This window comes from Danio rerio, chromosome 9, assembly GCF_049306965.1.
Source record: "Danio rerio strain Tuebingen ecotype United States chromosome 9, GRCz12tu, whole genome shotgun sequence".
In the NCBI taxonomy this organism is placed as follows: Eukaryota; Metazoa; Chordata; class Actinopteri; order Cypriniformes; family Danionidae; genus Danio; species Danio rerio.
Genome location: NC_133184.1, coordinates 43,031,639 through 43,053,900, shown reverse-complemented (window position 1 = coordinate 43,053,900; position 22,262 = coordinate 43,031,639). Strand labels below are relative to the sequence as shown.

The following is a 22,262-nucleotide window of genomic DNA, read 5'->3' as shown; positions in this document are numbered from 1 at the left end:
CAATGGGGATAAGCCGCAGCTGTGTCTGTTTGATCACAGACTAACAGGAACCGGTGTGTGTGTGTGGTGCATGGCAGTATATGTTGTCCGTGTGACAGCAGATTTGTTGTTTATTAGCAATCCACAGTCGTTGGATCATTGATAATCATAACAACAGCATTAATAATAAGAGTAAGAGATAACAACCACTCACTTTTCTTCAGCTTATTCCTTACTTTATCAGGAGTCGCATCGAGTATAATAACAGTAATAATAATAATAATTGACTATTAATATGATAATTAAATTATATGCTTTTTAATAATGTATACATTTAAATATTATACAAGTAATGTATTTAAAAACATGAGTATATAATAAATACAATTATTTGTATATTTTAAAAATAATATTCTTATCTAATCAGAGCAAAAGCTCTCAGGAAGCTATTAAATGTCATATTTCCTGTATAGTTTTTTAATAAATTGATTAAATAGTAATAGAAGCAAAGTAGGAAATAAAAAGCAGAGACTAAATCTCTATTTTAACCTTTAAATGGTATTTTCTTCATTCTAATTTATCTTTTTCTTTGTTTTAAATCGACTGTTTAATTCATGTGTCTTTAAATCATTACTGACTTGATTCCTTGTTATGCCAATCTTTCTTGCATGGCTCTGTTAAAATTTATTAGACAATTTCTCTGAATTTACGCCAACTAACCAAACTCCTCAAGCTGTTGAGAGTGTATTTGAGCACCTACTGTTGAAATACACCTCAGGCTTAATATATTATAACTCATGAATATAGATTGTGACATAGTCCACAATCACAGTAGATGTCATTGATTTAGGTCAGATCTCTCAATATCATTGCACTTTTCTCTCTGGTTTTAGGAGAAGGAAGGCTGGCATTTTGCCCAGCTTGGAGGACCTGCTGTTTTACAGTATTGCTGAAGGCCAGGAGAGGATCCCAGCTCACAAATTCATTACAGTGAGTGAGATATTATATTATATTTACAAATATTATCGCTTTTCCCCCACACACGACTACTGTTTAAAAGTATGGCTTTAACTTCCAGCTTGGGACACTTACATTCAAATGAATTGTAATAACATATAGAAATACGATTTTATTATTATTTTATGTTTTATGTTACAGTATGTTATATTGTGCTACACATAATCAATAAATGCAGTGAAAATTGTGTGAGAGGTATATGTTGGAAGCTGTACTTTGTCTTTAACCATCATGAAAATAATTTCACACTTGGTGTTTTATTGTGAGATTAATATGGATGCCTCATTCAGTTGAATTAAGTCATTCTAGAGTTCGGTTGCCTTTTTTTTTGGTTCATTTGGGCAGGTGTGAAAGCGGCAATCGTACTCTGGTGCACACTAAAATTGGACCAAACAAGTGTATCTTTGAACGGCTGGAAAAGGTGGTACACTTTCAAACAAACCCTAAAGCGATTAGTTTGTGGTGAGAACGTGAACCGACCTTAAACCGACCCAAAGGCAAAAGGTACTTTGCAGGTCACAGACAAATATCCCGTTTCCACTGAGTGGTAAAGTTTGGTTTGGTACGCTTTTATGGCCTTTTCCACTGTCAAAAGGCGTACCGAACTGAACCGTACCATACCACTTTTTCGGCACAATTTCGAATGGGTACCAAACACGAGAAAAGGTACCAAAAGGCGGAGCTAGACGTGCTGCTGAACGCTATTGGTTTACAGAGATACGTCATTTGTTTGCGCAACAAGCCGGAATGAAAACAAAAAACCTACCATGTTTAAAATACACAGCAGAGAGATTACAGTGGAATTATATTTACATATTATACCGACCCATGGTTAACCCGGGCTCAAACAAACCTTGTGATCATCTTGATGAAGTCTGAAGTGCGAGCAGTTTCGCTTTCTTGCTTGCGCTCGCCGCGCATCTATTTCTGAAATAACAAACTTCATGAGCTGATGATAATAACGTGCACTTGATTATTGGCGTGCTTTTGAAACCCGATCCAGTCAGATGTATGCTGTGTGTAGTTCTTATGTAGTTGGTAACATATTGGAGACTGTAAGGGGCTGTATGTGTCCATATATGTTGCATTTATTTATTTAATATAATTACAGACGTTACAGTAGGCTATTTCGCACTGTCATTGATCTGCCGTTATAATCAACTAATGTTCATAGAAAAGTTAGTAATAAACATTCATACTGAAGTATTTATGTGCATAAAGCTTCTGTTTTGTGAGAAGTGCTTCTCATAGGATATGTAAACGACCCGTACAGCTTTACTGTAGACATTTTCTCGAGCGAAAATTACGTCGACTGAAACTTTCTGTCATACACCACGCCCACCAAAAGGGTAGGCTTGGTAGTGGAAACACAAGCCTGGTAAGAGTGACCCATACTGACCCGAACTGTACCATACTGTACCACTCAGTGAAACCGAGCCAAAACATGGAGTTGTGAGGAGGTCTGGAGCCTCATAGATAAACTGTATGTTCAAATGCTCCATACTACCTGCTGAATTTTCCTCCCCTCTTTGTTTACTTCCTTGTTTTGCGCACGAGTTTCCCACACAATGAATTTGACCAATCAAAATGCACAACTTTTCTATCCAACGACTGATGTGGATGTTTTCACTTTATTATTTATTATTATATATTATACATTTTAACCTTGGTCTAGACCCAAGGAAATGTACTACAGGTGTGAAAGAACGCACCAAGCACCACTTTTACACCTGTAGATTGATTGTTTTGTTCCAAAAAAGAGCTTCAAATTGTTACAATGTTTATTTTTGTTCTGGTGTGATTCGCTTTCACACAACAAATTTCTAAACAAATCAAAGTAGTTAAAACAAGTCACGTGCGAGTAAACTCATCCTCACATTGTTCAGAGTTTTAGGGTTTTAGTTTTCAGCGTCCCATAAATTCTACTCAGCTGTCATGTGTCTTTATTTTAATTTATGACAATACGCGATGAGACATTATAAGCAAAAAGGTGCACTTTTGGACACCCATAGATATCGTCACCAAATATAAATCATTAAAAGACAGGACTTTGTCATTCGTAGCCTTTTTTCAGTTGTCAAGGGTTGTAAATATTTATCTGTTGAATTAATCAGTCTTTTTAAAAAACAGTTGGCTAGAATTATAGGCTTACATTATAGAAAGAAATAACAGATGAAGCAAGACCGCAGTCAGATCATGAAGCAGATTAATGTTGATCTTGCTGTTGAGGTGTCGGTGCAGAAATAATATGGAAAAAAGTATCAGATCGTAACTTCAGTCAATTCTCATAACGGATAAATATCTCTAATAATAATATCTTTGCATGCTTTCACTTTTGTATTCGACATGAAACATTTACGGGTACAAATGAAACCCCGCCTTACTCATATTTCTCTCTTCATACAGCCGTATATATGGCTATTACACAACCATAATACACTGTGATATAGCCTGGTTCGTTAGTTTGTTGGATCGTATTGCTTTCTCACTACAGTCGATCCACTCCAGAGTTCATTTCAACCAAGCCGAGACCATGAAGCATGATTGCTGGTTTCACATATGCCAAATGAACTGCGCTAACTGGGAAAACGAGACAGGTTTCGAAGCAACTGTCTTGGTGTGAAAGCACCCTAAAGCTCTCGCGGGTTCACTGTGTTTTGTTCCTCCAGATTATTTTGTCTTTGTTTCGTCAGAAAGACGTTTTTTTTTGTGTTATTTATGGTCTGATGAAAGTAAAAATTATCAACAGATGAACCACGAAGCGAATAATGTCACCTGATTGTGTACCATTTTTAAAACACTTCACTGAGTGTTTACACTTCAACAGAGAATTATCTCATAATTAACGCAGAGAATCATAGGGCCAGTGAATAGGTGGATATGCTGTAATATGTTTTGTTTACATCCTCTTTTAGTAGGTGATCTGTTCGTGGTGATAGTGTGACGAAAGGAAGGACAGTGTTGAGGGACAGTGTGTACAATTGCTGCTGTGTTTTCACTGTTATCAGCGTTCGTAAATGGGGCACAGCCACGTTATGTCACACCAAGGCTATCTTATCAAACCTGACCGACAAATAAGTGAAAACCCCTTGATAAGAGTGTTGTGATTGATGATGGTAATGAGCACTGTTGTCGCAAATTGAACTGTTGACACTTATTTGTGCTAATGGAAGTTTTTGTTGTTTGTGTGTGTTTGCATTAAGGCACTGAAGGCCACTGGACTTCGCACTGGAGATCCACGGCTTAAAGAATGTATGGACATGTTAAAAGTCACCCTGAAATCTACATCAGATGGAGTAATGCTGGACAGACACCTGTTCAAAAAGTAAGATGATTTTTCACTATTTTTAATGTGCTAAAGCAGTGTTTCTCAACCACGTTCCACGTTCACCGACATTGCATGTTTTAGAGGTCTTCTTTGTATGTCATATCCATTACAGGTTTTTCAGTCTCTGCTAATGAGCTGATGATCTGAATCAGGTGTTTGGTAAAGGAGACATAAGCTGTGTCCCAAATGGCACATTATTCACTCATGCACTATGTACTTATGCACTAACACACTCAACAGGATAGTATATGTATGTAGTGTCGTCCCAAATGGCACACTAATGTTTTTTACTAGGCGAAAATTCAAACCGTTTTCTAATGACGTTTGACGGTTGCCAAATAAGTGAAATTAACGACCGAATTATCAAATAATACCTGCCATGAGAATAACTGCATTCACCATCAGGAGGCGCTATAATCACTCTCGTAGGAGAATTTGCTTTCACAATCCAAAATAAATAACATTATCCAACATGTGCACCCGATAGCTCCTCCCCTTCCGCTACATAAGCAAACCTGCGGTCGTTGAGTCCATCATTCCACACTTCATTTTAGCGGCTGAATGAGTGCATCATCCGGGTAATTAAAGTGCACTTATTATTTTTAGAGTTTTCAGTGTGAACACACTACTTACACTATTTATACTACAAAATGGCGTAGAATAGTGCATAAGTATGCGATTTGGGATGCAGCTATAGAAAATGAGCAAAGTTGCTGGTCCTCCAGGAACATGCTTGAGAAACACTGCACTAAAGCATATTGAGGGTATTTGCCTGGTTGTGGGATAACCCTAGAAGTTAGTGGAGTTATTTTTTTACATTTTAAAAATAGTAATTTTTAATATTGCAAAAAAAGTTCTTTTAAAACAAATTTTAAAAGAACAGTTTTTAAGATATATATACACTACCTGACAAAAGTCTTGTCGTCGACCCCAGTTGTCTGGGGGTCAGATGAAGGAGGCATTAAAGATGTATCCAAAGAATTTTGATGAACTCTGGGAGTGCTGCAAAAATGTTTTCTTTGCTATTCCAGATGACTTCATTAATAAGTTATTTGAGTCATTACAGAGATGTATGGAAGCAAGCTCAGATGTCGTCCAAGCTCATGGGAGTCTACACAATATTCATTCTTTTTCCATTGCACCATGACTTTATATTCTATACTGCACATTATTTCTGTTAAGTGACAAGACTTTTGCCTTTCGTATAAGCCACTTCTGATACCAAATGTTCAAGTAGAAGTCAAGTTATTATTTGTTGTTCCTATAAATTGAATAGGGGACAAGACTTTTGTCAGATAGTGTAGATATATTCTAAAATCAAATTTATTCCTATGACGCCTTTAGTGTTTCATATTTCTTCTGAAATAGTTCCAGCTGATTAATGTGTTGCTCCTAAATGCTTATTTTATCTTAATATAATATTTAGTGTTTTATCTCCAGGTTTATTTTCATGAAAATTCATTTGCTGTTTGTAAATATCATGTAAATCAAAGGCGGCAACACCAAGGCTCCAAAAATACAAATTTATTAAATTAAAAAGGCTGACACAGAGCGTGTAACGTTTCGAGCCGCCGGCTCTTCATCAGACAATGTTTATCACAATCAGGTGCTTCTTTTTATACACTTCCGGATCACATGATCTCCTCTCGCATATATGCCAACATATACACACATGCATATGTATACATACACAATCGTTCATATATACATATACATACACATGAATACGTATACACATTCACATATAGTATATAGCTTTGATATTATAAATCAAATTACAAAAAATATATATAAATACATAAATAAACTATAATATTACATCACAAATTACAATAAAGAAAAATAAATAAATACAAGAAAGATAAATAAATAAGAAAAAAAAAAAAAAATATATATATATATATAAATATATATATATATATATATATATATATATATATATATATATATATATATATATATATATATATATATATATATATATATATCATGATACAAAAGACTATACAACAAAATATAGCCAAAAAAACCTATAAACCAAACCCTATAAATTAGTCGGGGCTATCACAGCGGAATAAACCGCCAACTCATCCCACACACTTCCCTGCAGCGGACGCCCCTCCAGCCGCAACCCATCTCTGGGACACTATTACATAATAAAGACTTATTAAAAAATTATTACAGAAAAGGACGAATGTCAAACTCCTCATTTAAACCTTTTGGAGACAATGTGTCTAAAGTGAAAATCCAGAAAGCTTCGCGTTGCAACAGCAATTTATTAAGATCACCGCCCCGACGTGGACACTTCACAACTTCCATCCCTATATATTGTAGAGTAGAGACGGAATGTCTCATAACTGAAAAGTGTTGCGCAACCGGACTTCTGGGATCATGGTGTCGAATAGCGCATCGATGTTCAGAAATACGAATTTATAAAGGTCTACTCGTCTTACCTACATAACATAAACCACACAGGCACCGCAGCATATAGATTACGTTCGCTGTCTTACACGAAATAGTGCCTCGAATATTAAATATTTTCGCTGTATGAGGATGTGTGAAAGTAGATGTTTTATACGTGAAGTTACACTGTAAACAATTGCCACATTTAAAATTACCCTGTGGTATGGTATTTATCAATAATAATATCAAAGCTATATACTATATGTGAATGTGTTTACGTATTCATGTGTATGTATATGTATATATGAACGATTGTGTATGTATACATATGCATGTGTGTATATGTTGGCATATATGCGAGAGGAGATCATGTGATCCGGAAGTGTATAAAAAGAAGCACCTGATTGTGATAAACATTGTCTGATGAAGAGCCGGCGGCTCGAAATGTTACACGCTCTGTGTCAGCCTTTTTAATTTAATAAATTTGTATTTTTGGAGCCTTGGTGTTGCCGCCTTTGATTTACATTTAATTTGCACTTTTTGCGGTTTCGGCTGAGCACCCAATTAGGAGAGATGTGCGTGCTTTTGTACAGTTTTTTCTGTTTGTAAATATCATCATAAATGTTATCTGAGCAACCTCTTGGTGAGAACGCCCACTAGCGACTTCAATCTCCACCCAGAGTTAGAGTTGCTGCTACAGTAGTGTGTGAATGAGGTTTTAGATGTGATCTATATCAGCTGCCTCTTTTACCCAGTCAGAGAGAGAGAGAGATGTCTGTTTTACAGCTCATCTGTGATGATGCTGCTGTTCTCTCTGGCTGACACTGACAGCTTCATTACAGACTGAAGAGATGGATGCAGTGCTGTCTGTCAGCTTGTAGAGGCTTGATAGATTATGGCAGTGTGACCTTGCAGGATAGACAGGGCCATAAAGAGACAGAGAGAGAGACCAGGCTTGGAACTTAAAACTAGTACACTTACAGTTGCGTTATTTCCTCATTTAACCATTTCATACAGCGAATTTTGCAGAGCTTTTGGTGATGATGAAAGGAATGGTTGCAATTGAGATTGTGTGAATTATCCACTGTTTAGTCATGTATTTATTGCAGTAGATTGGTTTCTTTCCAAAAATTGCAGATTTAATTGGTATAAAAGTTGTAATATTGCATACATAATGTATCATTTTCACCTCATGTGTTTAAGAGCAGAGCTTCAGACTGACATTTGAGAGCATAGCCATTATGTTTTGCAGATGCAACACCTTATTTGATAACACTGAATATTCAGCAATAATCATATTGTAGTTTTTAGTCTGTTGATATTGTATAGTTGACAGCAGCTTGAGTTGAGAGTGAGCATTAGTTGGGATCCAGATTTTTTTAATCATCAAAAAAATACCATCCATTAAAATTATTATAGCCTCATCTTATATATTTGTAGATCATGATAACCACAGTTACTCCATACACGCACAGAAATAAAAAGTACGCGAGCTGTCACTGGGATGGTATACCTTTTCAAAAGGTACACATTTGTACTTAAAAGGTCCATATTGGTACCTCAAAAGTATATATAAAGTAAGTATTATTTGTACTTTTTGAAAAGGTACCACCCCAGTGACAGCTCGCATACCTTTATTTCTGAGAGTGTTGAAACCTCAGTACCATAGTAAAAAATAGCCTAGATTAACAATAACCTCAAAACAATTAGTACAAACTAATCCACAATTTTACATGGCTTAACAAAAATATAGTAACAATAGTATACTACTCCTTTATATATTGAAATATATTAAAATGTATTAATAAAATAATCAAATTTAATAGGTCATATTAATATGTGGAATGAAAAACCTTACCTGATTGCTGTCACAGAGTATTTCAGCTTCTTTCCACTTTAGGGAAACTGGTGTAAATTGTCTTTTTTTCCTACACTATAAATGACTTCTGAGAGTTCAGAAAACAAACATAAACAATTACTTTTATAATATTTCACATTCAGTGGTGGATACCTGACGTTTTGCAATACATCCAGACAGTTCTGGGAGCTTATTTTAAGGATGCACTTCAGCATCGATATCACAATGCGAAACAGTCACATCTCAATATATGCAATGCTGAGTCTGGATTATCTTTGACCAGGAGCCACAGAGTTGTATTTAATTATTGTATTTGTATGGAATCTTTACGATTTATGCCAAAAAAATATATACAGTTGAAGTCAGAATTATTAGCCCCCTTTTGATTTTTTTTCTTCTATTTTAAATATTTCCCAAATTATGTTTACAAGAGCAAGGAAATTTTCACAATATGTCTGATAATATTTTTTTCTTCTGAAGAAAGGCTTATTTGTTTTATTTCGGCTAGAATAAAAGCATTTTTTTAAAAACAATTTAAGGACAAAATGATTAGCCCCTTTAAGCTAATTTTATTTCTGATAGTCTAAAGAACAAACCATAATTATACAATAACTTGCCTAATTACCCTAACCCGCTTAATTAGCCTAGTTAACCTAGTTAAGCCTTTAAATGTCACTTTAAGCTGTATAGAAGTGTCTTGAAAGATATGTAGTCAAATATCATTTACTGTCATCATGGTACAGATAAAATAAATGAGTTATTAGAAATGAGTTATCTAAACTATTATGTTTAGAAATGTGTTGAAAAAATCTGCTCTCAGGTAAACAAAAATTGGGGAAAAAATAAACAGGGGGGCTAATAATTCAGGGGGCTAATAATTCTGACTTCAACTGTATTTTTAAAAAAAAATTGTCCTATTTCTAGTCTAAATATCTACATTTTTAAAGCAAAAATAAGAATATTATACTTAACCCCAGGCAGATAATTTAGCTTGATTTAAGGAAAAACTCTTGATTTTGCCTTATTTCTTCTGAAGAAAACAAAACAATATTTTGACTTGATGTTGGAATTTTTACATATTTGGATTAGAAATATTTAATTGCAGAAAAATAAAACATTTTTCCAATATCTTACAGTCCTACTGCTTAATATCATTGCACCTGCTGCAGTCAGGATACAACAGCAAAATTCCTTGATTACGAGAGTGTAGTTTCTAGCCTAAAAAAAATAGCAACTTTTTATTTTGCTTTGGTGTTAGAACACAGTGTTACCACAGAGAAGTCAAGCTTTAAACAGGAAAATATTTAAAACTCTTTGGTTGTTTTTGAGTTAGATGCTAATGGTCTAATCTGAATCAATGCTTTATGCTAAGCTATGCTAATGGATTCAAAATGCTAAAACTCAACTGTTAACTTCAAAGAACTAGTAAATAAACCTACTTTCAAAAAAGGTGGATGTGGTTCCTTTAACTAAATAATTTTTGATGACAGACATTATCTCAGGCATTTCAGAAAGACTGAACCATTGGAGTAAACAGTGTGAAAATGGCCTCTCCAGCTTCTCCTGCCCTACAGACAGCAAATAATAGATTACTTTTTGAAGATTCACATACTGTAAATCTGAACAACATCACCGTGCACAGCTATTTTAAGTGCCTGTCCGTTTAGGGACCTTGTAGAAGCAACTGGATCAATAATTCAGACACATTCTAAGATAAGCTTTGAGTTTATGATGCCTGTGGATGCTGTATTTCCCTCTCAGCTTTGCTAAACTATGGCTTCCTCTCTCAAGCCATAGATGTTTTAATATTTTACAATACTTTTTTTTGTTTTTCTTTAGGAAGTGTATTAGGACATATTTTGCTTTTCTAACTTTTGATCAAAAAAAAAAAAAAAGCTTATTTGGAAAGAAGTGTGAATGATTGCTATAAGGGAATATAACGGGATAGTTCACCCAAAAATTACAATTTGCTTTTAATTTACTTGCCTTCAGACCATACATTCAAGATGTAGGAGATTTTTTTTAGTAGAGCATTAAAGATGATTTTTTTAAATCATAAAATTCATGTCAACTTTCAATTTTAACTCAATTGATACTTTTCATGTGCATTTTAGGACCTTGATATATGCTCCCACAGCTTTTTATGTTGAAAATGTAACATATTTTAGCAAACTTTCCCTCACTGTTCTATTAAAAAAGTAAACTTTATTTTGAATGGCCTGCGAGTATTAAAAGCTAATGTTAATTTTGAGGTGAACTTTCTCTTATCCCTAAATACTTAAGCTCTGTGTCTCTTTTGTTTTTCCAGGTGTGTCCAGAGCAACATTGTTCTGCTAACGCAGGCTTTCCGGAAGAAGTTTGTCATCCCTGATTTCCAGTCTTTTGCCTCTCACATTGATACACTTTACGAGAAAGGCCGAAATCTTTCTGGAGGGCTGGTAAGATGAAGTTGAATTAATAGCATCTAAAATGTCTTTTCTGCCTTATGGAGCTTTTGTTTCTGATCACTTCTTTTCTTTACACACAGGTTGCTGACTACATTCCCCAACTTGCCAAATTCAGCCCAGATCTGTGGGCCGTTTCCCTTTGCACAGTAGATGGACAAAGGTATGAACTATTTAAACTTACAGGAACCACTTATTTTCACTTTATATTCTTTTTTTTAGCATCATCTTGTGATAGGAACTGTTTTTTAAATCACGAATGACTAGTTTGATGGACATTTGTCTTTTTTAAAGCTTTTACTTGGAGTCAAAGAGTTACAATTTTCATATTTCAACAAGCTTTGATTATCAGTTTGGGTATTTATTAACCAGACCACTTTAAACAATGGTTATTCCCTGTGTACATTATGACATGTAGCGGAAACGCTTAATATTTATATATATTGGTCACAAAACCATCAGATAAAGTGGCAGTTAACCTTATCATTCAATAAACACTCCACGTTTCTGTTGGACTAGTCATTCAGCTGAGATAAAAAGATGCTTAATGTTAATCCCCTTACTTGAGAACCATTGATAATAGGACTATAAACCCACACTCATAGAGTCATGTGTCATGGTACATCCTTTGATCCATGGTCATTAGAACAAGCAGAGATGCAATCTGCACATTTTGGCCATTTGTTGTAAAGATACATAGGGTGCCTGCATACCTGTGTACTGATAGCTGTGGTCTGTTACACAGTAACTAGCTCTTTAGTCAACACAACTGTTCCGGATCATTGACCTTTTGACAAATTGATGGAAAAAAACTACAGTTATTTCACTTTCTATTGAGGTCTACACAAAATTCCAGATTCCATTTGAATTAATTTGGTTAATTTTATTCACAACAAATACATTTTCACCACAAATTCACAACAAAAAAGTTTAAATGATTTTATTTAATTTGTTATTTGTATTTATATTTTAATAAATACACAACCCAAAGTATATAAAATACATCTCAGTAGTTGAATAAGATGTAAAAGTTTATTTCGAGCATCAAAACAAGTTTTTTTTAAAAGGAAAAATATTACATTGAATACTTTTTACATAAATTAGGCAAGGCAAGTTTATTTATATAGCGAATTTCATACACAGTGGCGATTCAAAGTGCTTTACGTAAACAGGAACAAAAGAGACAAGTATAAATAAATAAAAACAAAGGATAAATATGATTAAAAACAGATTAAAATGTGTTAAAACAGGTTATAAATAAACAAAAAAAAGAAAAGAATGACAATTCTGTGATCTGTCAGACGTAGACTCATTTAGTAAATGCACAGATAAACAGGTGTTTTCAGTCTTGATCAGATGTGCTCCAACATTAGGCACTTTCAAATCATTTCTGGAAGCTGATTTCAGCAGCAGTGGGCATAGTAGCTGAAGGCGTAGTCGTCCTGCTTTGACTGAACTCTTGGAATTTCTAGTTTATTTGTTTTCAAAGATCTGAGTGATCTGTTAGGTTTGTATTCAGTGATTATATCAGTAATGTATTGAGGTCTTAGGCCATTTGTTGATATAATAAACAAGTAATACTTTAAAATCTATTCAGAATGTAACTGGGAGCCAGTGTAAAGTCCCGAGGACAGGTGTGATGTGCTCTGATTTTCTGATTTTGGTCAGAAGCGTTCTGGATTAAACATTTTGCATTACAAAACAAATCTTATTATATTATAAAATAGCTTTAAGCTGTGAGTTTGACAGGAACAAACGTATTACAAAAGAACTTGTTTTCTATTATATTGTGCAGTTCAAGTGTAAATTAAATAAATTTCAAATGTAAATAAAACTTGTTGATTGCTGTAAAGTTTATATTACAGTTTTTCTCAGACGCTTTGGTACATTTCTCAGATGAGACTTGAAATTTGCAAAACAGTAAGTGCATTTCTCAAAACCACTTGTACAAATAGCAAACACTATGGAATTATTGCAAAACCCAGTCTCTTGCTCAAAATCCTTAATTCGTCTGTCAAAACTAAATTTCTGTGTCAATGAGTTTGTCAGAATGAAGTGTCATTGTGTGCGCATAAGACAGTCAGATTACTAAATCATGTTGTCAATATAACAGTGTACTCTGGAGATGTGTTATGATGTAATCTATAGCTAATTTTAATTTTTTTGCTGTTTGTACTTTAATTTGACAGCACTGCATAGCACAGAACAAACAAGTAGAAATGTGAACAGGACAATCTCCTTTCAAATGCACCTTCATTAGAAAAAGTCAAGATTCATCCTGGAGAAATTGACCAATTCTAGACGGATTTAGAAAAAAAGTCTAATGGAAATGTAGAGGAAAATGCATTATGTCTGAATGTTATGACAAGATATTTTAATGTAAAGACCAAAATAATACATTTTGATGAACATGACATAAGCAATTGACAGTGTAGGAAACATCAGAGAATTGCACAGAATCATTTGCATGGATGTACCAAAGCATTTGCAACTTGTTCAAAGGATTGAGAAACTTTTTGATTTGATGTGCAATTTGATGTGCATAAGCGACACGCTGAGGTAAAGATTGAACAGGTTGTTTTGAGAAAATTAGTTCTGATCTGAGAAATGGAGCAAAGTAACTGAGAAAAACTGCACATTTTCATTGATAAGCCTGAATACACATATGTAATTATTGCAAATGTTTTTTTAATAAACCTCTGTAGAGTTCAAGAGGAATTGTCTGGGAAACACACTAAAGTGTAACCTTCTAGCATACAGTGAAAGCTTAATATTATCAAGTAGTCATGTCTTCATGTTTAGTAACTGTGGTTCAACTTTGGTTTCTTCATTTTAACCTTTTATTAGCTTCTATGGACCTGACAATAGGATGACATCTGATCTCTGTTTACTCTTTTGCACAGACACACAGTTGGTGACACTAAAGTGCCATTCTGCCTGCAGTCGTGCGTGAAGCCGCTGAAGTACGCTATATCCGTGCACGACCACGGCACTGAATATGTGCACCGTTTCATTGGGAAAGAGCCCAGTGGCTTACGCTTCAACAAGCTCTTCCTAGATGAGGACGGTAAGGATTACAACCATCAGCTTCAGCATGACTGCTCTCTTCTGCAGTCAGCAAACCTTTCAGCATTTCTCTTAAAGTTTGCCGTTATTTGTTCTGTAACAAAAACGTGACTAATCGCTTTTTCCCCTACAGATAAACCACACAATCCAATGGTGAATGCTGGGGCGATCGTATGTACTTCTCTTATAAAGGTAAGCATCTTCAGTTTTATATTATTTTTATTGTTGTGTATTTGTTGACTACTATTTCTAACTGCACTCACATTTACTTGATTTAAATTAGCTAGATCAGACTATTTGGTTTTGACTGGATGAATGGTTTTTGTGATCAGAAGTCATGCTGAAAGGTTGTGGATGTTGTATTTTATAGACTATATTGTGAGCCATGTTGCTTAGACTAAGACCAATTGATCATCAGTGTGTATTATGGGTGCTTCTTGTTTATTCTCTGTCATATTACTGTATTCAGTACACCTACTCAAGGCCTCCGCTTTCACCGCAATCTAAAATATGTGGAGATCATCCCGTTTTCAGGATCATTATTGTTAGAAGTCTGTTTGCAATGAATTTTAGATGAAAATTCATTCAGACTTTCTATCCTCCACATTTTTTTCACCCTCTTTTGTGACCTGGGCTGGGTGATCAATTTTAAAATAAATATTTGTGAGATCAGTTTGAAATACACTATATTGCCTAAAAGTCTTGGGAGAGCTGCCTTTCATTGCAGATGAACTTTAGTGACGTGCCAATCCTAATCCGTGGGGTTTAAAATGGAGTTGACCCACCAACTCATCTGGGAAGGCTTTCCACAAGGTTTAAGAGTGTGTTTGTGGGAAATATTTGACCATTCCTCTGGGAGCAAATTTTTGATGTTGGATGAGAAGGCCTGGCTTTAATTCATCTCAAAAGTCTTCAATCAAGTTGAGGTCAGGACTCTGTGCAGGCCAATCAAGTTCCCCCACACTAAACTCTTTAAACATGTCTTTATAGACCTTGCTTTGTGAACTGGTGCCTGTAATTAGGAATGTGTCATCCTCAAACTGTTGCCACAAAGTTGGGAGCATGAACAGGTTTCCCACAAGTAAGGGAAATTCTGGAATATCATGGAATTTCTTAAATATTTTTTTTTATTGCTTTACATTTTTGTTTTTATTTATTGTCAGTATATAAATTTGTACATTTTTGTTATTTCAAGCCTATTATTATGGTTAGGCTATTTTTAAGCTCCATTTTATTCCTCTCACGCTAATCAACTTGCAGCCACTGAAGTCAAATGCTGTCATCATTTTGTACCGTAACTAAGCAAATCATTTTAGGATAATATACATTTTAGGTGCTTTGGCTTCAAAATGACCATGTTTGGGTGTTAGACAACAGAAAAGCTACTGTAAATATAATATTTATTAAACTATCATCAAGCTGTCAAACATGGGAAGGAGCACTTCTCAGCCACACACACAAACAGCAAGTTTTTTCTGGGGTAAATTATTCATTGTTGTTCTTATAGTGGCTATTAAACTCATGCCAAATGATATCAAAGCTAAACCTATTTTAATATGTTTTTAGCTTAACATTAGTTTATTACATAATTTATATATATATATATATATATATATATATATATATATATATATATATATATATATATATATATATATATATATATATATATATATATATATATATATTAATAATGTAATATTAAATTAATGTTAAACTAAAAACATATTAAAATGCAACAGCAGCCTGTATTTATGTTCATAAGTCATAAAAATTAAGCTTTTAGTCAGAGAAAATAATGGAAAAGTCAGAGAATTTGATATTTTGCTTAAAATGGGCAAACCTGATTAAATTGTTCAAAATGTCTTGGAGTTCCTTTTAATGGAACAAATGGGCCATCCTCAACCCCTAAAAAGACTTGGCACAATGCAGTCAGGCAAGTTTCGTTCTCCTGGCAACTGCCTAACCCAGACACACACATCAGATTGCCAGGCAAAGTAGTAAGTGATGTTAGGTGATTTAAGATTTAATGGAATCCCATTTCATAAAGCTCTCTACTCACTGTTCTTGAGCTAATCTGAAGGCTACGCGGAGGTTTGTAGCTATTAACTTGGCAAAAAGTTGGTGACTTCTGAGCATTGTGCCCATCAGCATACTCTCACACTGCACTGTTGTTGTTTTTTTCAGCATTGCTGTTGTTCTCAACTGCTTTCACTTCAATATCACTAGCAGTTGACTGTGGGATATTTAATATTGAGCAAATTTCACAAATGGACTTATTGCACAGTTGACAATTGCTCCTGCAAATGACCCATTCTTTCACAAATGTTTGTAAAATCAGTGTACATGCCTAAGTGCTTTATTTTTTACACCTGCTGCCATTGAAATGATTGGAACACCTGAATTTAGTGATTTAGAGGGGTGTCTCAAAACTTTTGGCAATATAGTGTATGTACAGATATGTTTATCACCTATTTAGTAGCCTATATCATATGTGATTACTGCAAATGCTTTTAGATCATAGAACATGTAAAGAATATATACTGAAGTTTTAGCATACTGAAGTTGAATTTATAAAGGTCAAATCAACTGACTAAAAAAGACAAAATATCTGTTTATTTTGAATGCAGGACATTTTTTACTAAACATAATAATATCATTGAAGACACGCAGTCTAGACAGATCTGCATTGTCAAACTCAACATATTGAGTATTTAAATGTTTTCATTGCAATTCATCCAAGTATAAACATGGTAAAAAAACATCAATAGTTTCCTTAATATATTTTATGAAAACCGTTTTAGTAAGTATTTTATTAATGCTTTGTAAACACATTAAACTTGTAGTTAAACCTACAAATTTTAATTTAATATTCGATAGTTATACAGTATCACCCAGCCCTACTTGTGCCATATTTAAAATGCATCATGGTGTATATTTAAAGTATTTGTAGTGTATATTTAAAGTATATGTAGTGGTTTTATGAAACCCAGCTAGTGTTGCTTGGAGTTGTTTGCACGTTTTGGTTTCGTATGCGTGTTACAGTGGATGCACCTTGGTCTTATATGTGTTTTGATCCATGTGCAAACACACAAGATGAGAAAAACACTCCAGCTGGGTTAATGGTGGTTTTGTAATTCAAGTGTTTTTATTGCTTTATGTTGACAGTTATGCTCAGAGTTGAGGCGTTGAATACAGTATGCATGTTTGTCTACGTTTAGTTTAAAGTGATAATTTCTAAAGAAAACACGTTTTCAGAAGGCTTTTTTGAGACGAGTCGGAAAAAATTGTTGTCATCTTGTGCTACAACAGGCTTGCATAAAAAAATCACTTTTTTATGCAATTATGAGGGCTGTCAATTTATAGTTAATTTAGTGCAAAAGTATTTTCAGAAATATGTTGTCTGTAACTGTCTAACTACAGTATTTGTAACTTGTAGTTTAAAGTGAATTACATAATGCAGTCATTATCATGCAAGCGAAGCATGTGTAAAGCATTTTGATTGATGCATTTGGCACATGCCGCTAGTTTTAGCTTTGCTTTTAGTACAATATATTTGTTAATCCTTAATGTTTATGGTGATGAATGCCTCCATAATTTTTTTTGTCATCCCCACCCCCTTTTTTATTTAAATTCTGTATTCTCTATTTTATTCTTTCTTGCCATAGCCATGTTTGACTTTTAATGCCAAAAAATAAAAGATACTTTTATTTGGCGTCATGTCTTAAAGCTAATTGCAAATGTTCTTGATGTATATTACAGTTTTTCACAGTCGCTTTGGTGCATTTCTCACAACACCAGTGCATTTCTGCACAACAGTTAATGCATTTCTCAAAACAATTAGTACAAATTGCAAAACCAAGTTGGTAACCTGCAAAAGCATGTCACTTGCTCAAAATGGATGGTTCATTCCTCAAAAGCAAGTATTCATGTCAATCAAAGTGTCAGGGTCATCAAGATGAAAAGTCCTGACACAATTGTTTATTAACAAGATAGTCAAATGGCTTTGTCATGTTTTCTTTATGACAGTTTACTCTGGACATTTTTTTCAATACAAAAAAGTTAGATGTTGGAGACACTTCCTGAAAATGCTCAGGACAGCACTTTATACTATTTGCACAGCCATTTGAAAACTGCAGCAAAGTAAGACATCACTGCATTTAGTGAGGTATCTGAGTACAAGACACTGAATATGTATGTTTCACTTTTTTACTGAATTTGATCGTTGCAATTCTAATTTATTCACAGCATTGTGCAAAAGAATAAGTACACCCTTATTTACAATAAGCATAAGCTTCCTTTGGGTAGAGCTGTGCACAACTGTAAACAATATCGCAGAACATATTGGAACTGAACCTACTACACAGGTCTGTAAATCATTCATGAAATTGTTCAATTTAGAAGACTTTTTCTGAAAAATAATTTCTGATTTTTTTTTTATAAAATATTTTTTTTAATAGTTCATCATTTTTGTATGTAATGACTCAGGTAATAAAATGAGGACTATTTTATATGGAATGACTATTCAGCATTTACAAGTTTAGTTAATTTTGACTGACATGGCATAAGCAAATGATAATGTTATAAATAGCAGATAGTTTTATGAAAACAATTGAAGCATGTCTAAAAGCATTTGCAATTAGTTGGAAGGAATGAGAAACTGCTACTATGATGTGCACAACTGACTAATTGTTTTGAGAAATGCATTAACTGTTGTGCAAATGTAAATTGTGTTGTGAGAAATGCATCAAAGCGACTGAGAAAAACTGTAAGAAAACACTGGACAAAACAAGTCTGCAGGCCCCAATATACTACAAGCGAAATAAAAAAAAAACATATTACAAATATACTCATTTAGCAGATAATTTTTATCCAGTGATATGAAATCGTTTTAAACAAAATCAGGCCAAAACCAAATTAGTTTGGAGTTCATTTCAGGACTAGAATCAACTTGCCAAAATGAAATTTACTTTAGGGTTGTGCGATACTGAATAAAAAATGTGATGTGCGATAGCATGCAAAGTAATGTGAAATATAAAAATGCAATATGATATTTTTTAATGATGTAATAACAAACGTACATTTTATATTATTTGAGGGAGCAGAAAGCATCACTACAGCTTCTGACATCAGCCAAGTTTTATTGTTTTAAAAAGCAAATCAAGCATACACAGCCCAGCAGACACACGATGTCATAAGACATTATAAGGTTAGAATTAGGTTGTCACGTCAGGTGACCAAAATTCAATTTTTAGCCAGCGTCTAAGGACAAAGTTACTTTAACGTCCAACAACGTCTTCAAATGACGTTGATGTTTGGTTAATTTTAAGTTGTGTTGAAAAGTGACCCAAATCCAACGTCAAGGCAACATCTTAAACCAACGTCATATTGACGTCAAATACTGACATTTATTCGTCAGGTTCCGCAGCCAGAATCCAGCGTCTGATAAACGTTATAATGGTAACGTCCACAACAATTCAATTCAATTCACCTTTATTTGTATAGCCCTTTTACCATGTAAATTGTCAAAGCAGCTTCACATAGAAGATCATAGTAAATTGAAACAGTGTAGTTCAGTTTAGCTCAGTTCAGTGTGGTTAATAATCACTACTGAGAGTCCAAACACTGAAGAGCAAATCCATCGATGCGCAGCTCAACAGATCGCAAACCATGCAAGCCAGTAGCAACAGCCACAAGGAAAAAACTTCACCAATTGGCAAAAGTGAAGAATTTTTAAAAAACCTCGAGAGAAACCAGGCTAAGTTGGGCACGACCATTTCTCCTCTGGCCAAACATCTTGTGCAGAGCTGCAGCCAAGGCTCCGGAGACTGGAAAGCTGAACCTCAGCGAAGACTCGTCTGTCTCTGGAGCGTCACAGGAATCATTCTCATGCTCTCCACTCCTCCATGACCACCATAGCAGCTGCTCACAATACGACCTGGTCCAGAATAATGGAACCTTGGTATCATCTGTCGCTGGTCGTGGATCGAATCAATGGTGCTGCATAGTCTGAGGGCCTCAGGATGAGTATCCCCAGGTGGAAATAGAGAATAAAGAGAATAATTAGCGTAGCTGCTATTCATAGTGTATATAAACGAGATGCAAAAACCTGCGTTGGGCACATTCATGTGGGCACATTCACGTGATGCACTGAGTGTATGCTTTACTAAAAAGATAGCTGATATTTTATTGATTTTAGGTTGGACATTGACATTGGCCTGATGTGAGGATTTGATGTCAACCCGATTTTCAACAAAAAATAGGGTCCAATAAATAAAAAATGTGAATATAAAAATAATTGAAAAAGATCTGTACAGACTCTATATTTTTATCATTTTGTAATATCGTGCCGCCCTACTTTAGAAAGTTTGCAGAAATTGCTTTAGTAAAATGTACAGAAATGTTTGTTTCGACAAATACACACTTATGTTTTATAATTTGAAATAAATACTTTGTTTTATTTATCATCATGGGGGCTTTTTTCTCAGTAAATTAATTTATTAATTTGTTGCAAACCATTTAATGAGTTCAAACTTAATTGACAGCCCTAAAATGTATTTTAACCAAGCGCCAATCCACACAATAAAAAGGATGCACATCACTGAGTGATGAATGTTGGGCATCCTGTGAACAACACAAGCTCACACATCTCCCTCCATCACACCTGAACTTAGCCATTGTGATGCTTTTTTCTCATACTGTTCTCCTGTCAATGATTTGCGTGTGACTCCTCTGATGTGCTCCGGTAGGTCAGTGCTGAATGTAAGTCGTGCCTGTCGGTTTCCTTTGCACCTCAGTAACGCATGACATCATTTCCTCCCTTTTTCTTTCCGAGTCCTTGAGCTCCGCCATGAGCGTGTACTAAAAAGCGTGTGATATGCTGTTGAAGCCTCTGTGTGCTTTTTTATGTTGTTGCATATTTTGCAGACGTAGGATCTGTGGGGTTTTTTGACCACTGCTGCAGGTCAATGACGTTGGTAATTTTTCCTTTCCATTTTTCCTCCCTCCCCATGAACAAGCCTGGATACTAAAATATCAGTAGTGCCATTGTGTTCCTTAATCAAGCGGCGACTGCATAAAGTAACACATCAGGGCAGGAGCAAATGTGCTGCAAACTACAGAAGCCCATTGAGGCCATGTGTTCATGTTTTATTCTGCCTCTTTTCATGAGTTTTATTTTTTTAAATAATACTGATGCATGGCCTTTGTGGGTTTCTAAAGTAAACTCGGTATGCAATGCATTCAGCATACACCATACACTTTGTACCCTCTCATAAGAAGTAATGTTCAGCAGGGGTGAAAGAAGTACATAGAAATTGTGCTTGCATTAAAATAAGGGTACTGTGAATTTTATTTTTAAATATTATTTTGGCTTAAATGTACACTACCTGACAAAAGTCTTGTCGGCTATTTAAGTTTAGGAACAACAAAGAATAATTTGACCTCTAGCTGATCATTTGGTATCAGAAGTGGCTTATATGAAAGGCAACAGCCTCTAGATTATGCTTATTTTATCAAAATAAAATATGGTCATGTCTTGATTTTAAATTATTTAATTAAAACAGTAAGGTCTGACTTCAATTAGACAAAAGTCTTGTCACTTAACAGAAATAATGTACAGTATAGAATATAAAGGCATGGTGCAGTGGAAAAAGAATGAATATTGTGTATGACTCCCATGAGCTTGGTGGACTGCATCCACACATCTCTGCAATGTCTCAAATAAATTAATAAAGTCATCTGGAATGGCAAAGAAAACGTTCTTGCAGGACTCCCGGAATTCAATTCAAGATACTTTGGATTCATCTTCAATGCCTCCTCCTTCAACTTACCTCAGGCATGCTCAATAATGTTCATTCTGGTGACTGGGCTGGCCAATCCTGGAGCACCTTGACCTTCTTTGCTTTCAAGAGCTTTGATGTGGGGGCTGAAGTTTGAGAAGGAGCGCTATCCTGCTGAAGAATTGGCCCTCTCCAGTGGTTTGTAATGTAATGAGCGACACAAATGTCTTGCAGTGTTCATACGGTCATGGCAAACCTGGAAAAGTCATAGAATTTTGACATGGAATTTTCCAGGCCTGGAAACATTTTGGAAAAGCAGAAAAACTCACAAAGTTTTGGAAAAGTCATGAAAACTTGTTTAACAAATATCTATTTACATAAATTTG

The 22,262-nt window shown here is 34.7% G+C and overlaps 1 protein-coding gene across 12 annotated transcripts in view; it reads left to right on the top strand.

Moving 5' to 3' along the window:
* glsb (glutaminase b) overlaps positions 1-22,262 on the top strand; it is a 79,362-nt gene that overhangs the window by 26,717 nt on the left and 30,383 nt on the right. For 3 of the 12 annotated variants that reach the window (XM_073913007.1, XM_073913011.1, XM_073913009.1), the window contains exons 2-8: positions 879-969; positions 4,200-4,321; positions 10,894-11,023; positions 11,113-11,192; positions 13,933-14,096; positions 14,229-14,287; positions 21,023-21,072. In XM_073913007.1, the coding sequence (XP_073769108.1) occupies positions 14,269-14,287; positions 21,023-21,072 (69 nt within the window). In that variant the 5' untranslated portion in view covers positions 879-969; positions 4,200-4,321; positions 10,894-11,023; ... (1 more) ...; positions 13,933-14,096; positions 14,229-14,268. Of the gene's footprint in view, positions 1-872; positions 970-4,199; positions 4,322-10,893; positions 11,024-11,112; positions 11,193-13,932; positions 14,097-14,228; positions 14,288-21,022; positions 21,073-22,262 lie in introns of all 12 variants that reach the window. The other 9 variants (XM_073913006.1, XM_073913010.1, XM_073913008.1 and 6 more) reach the window with 3 other exon arrangements.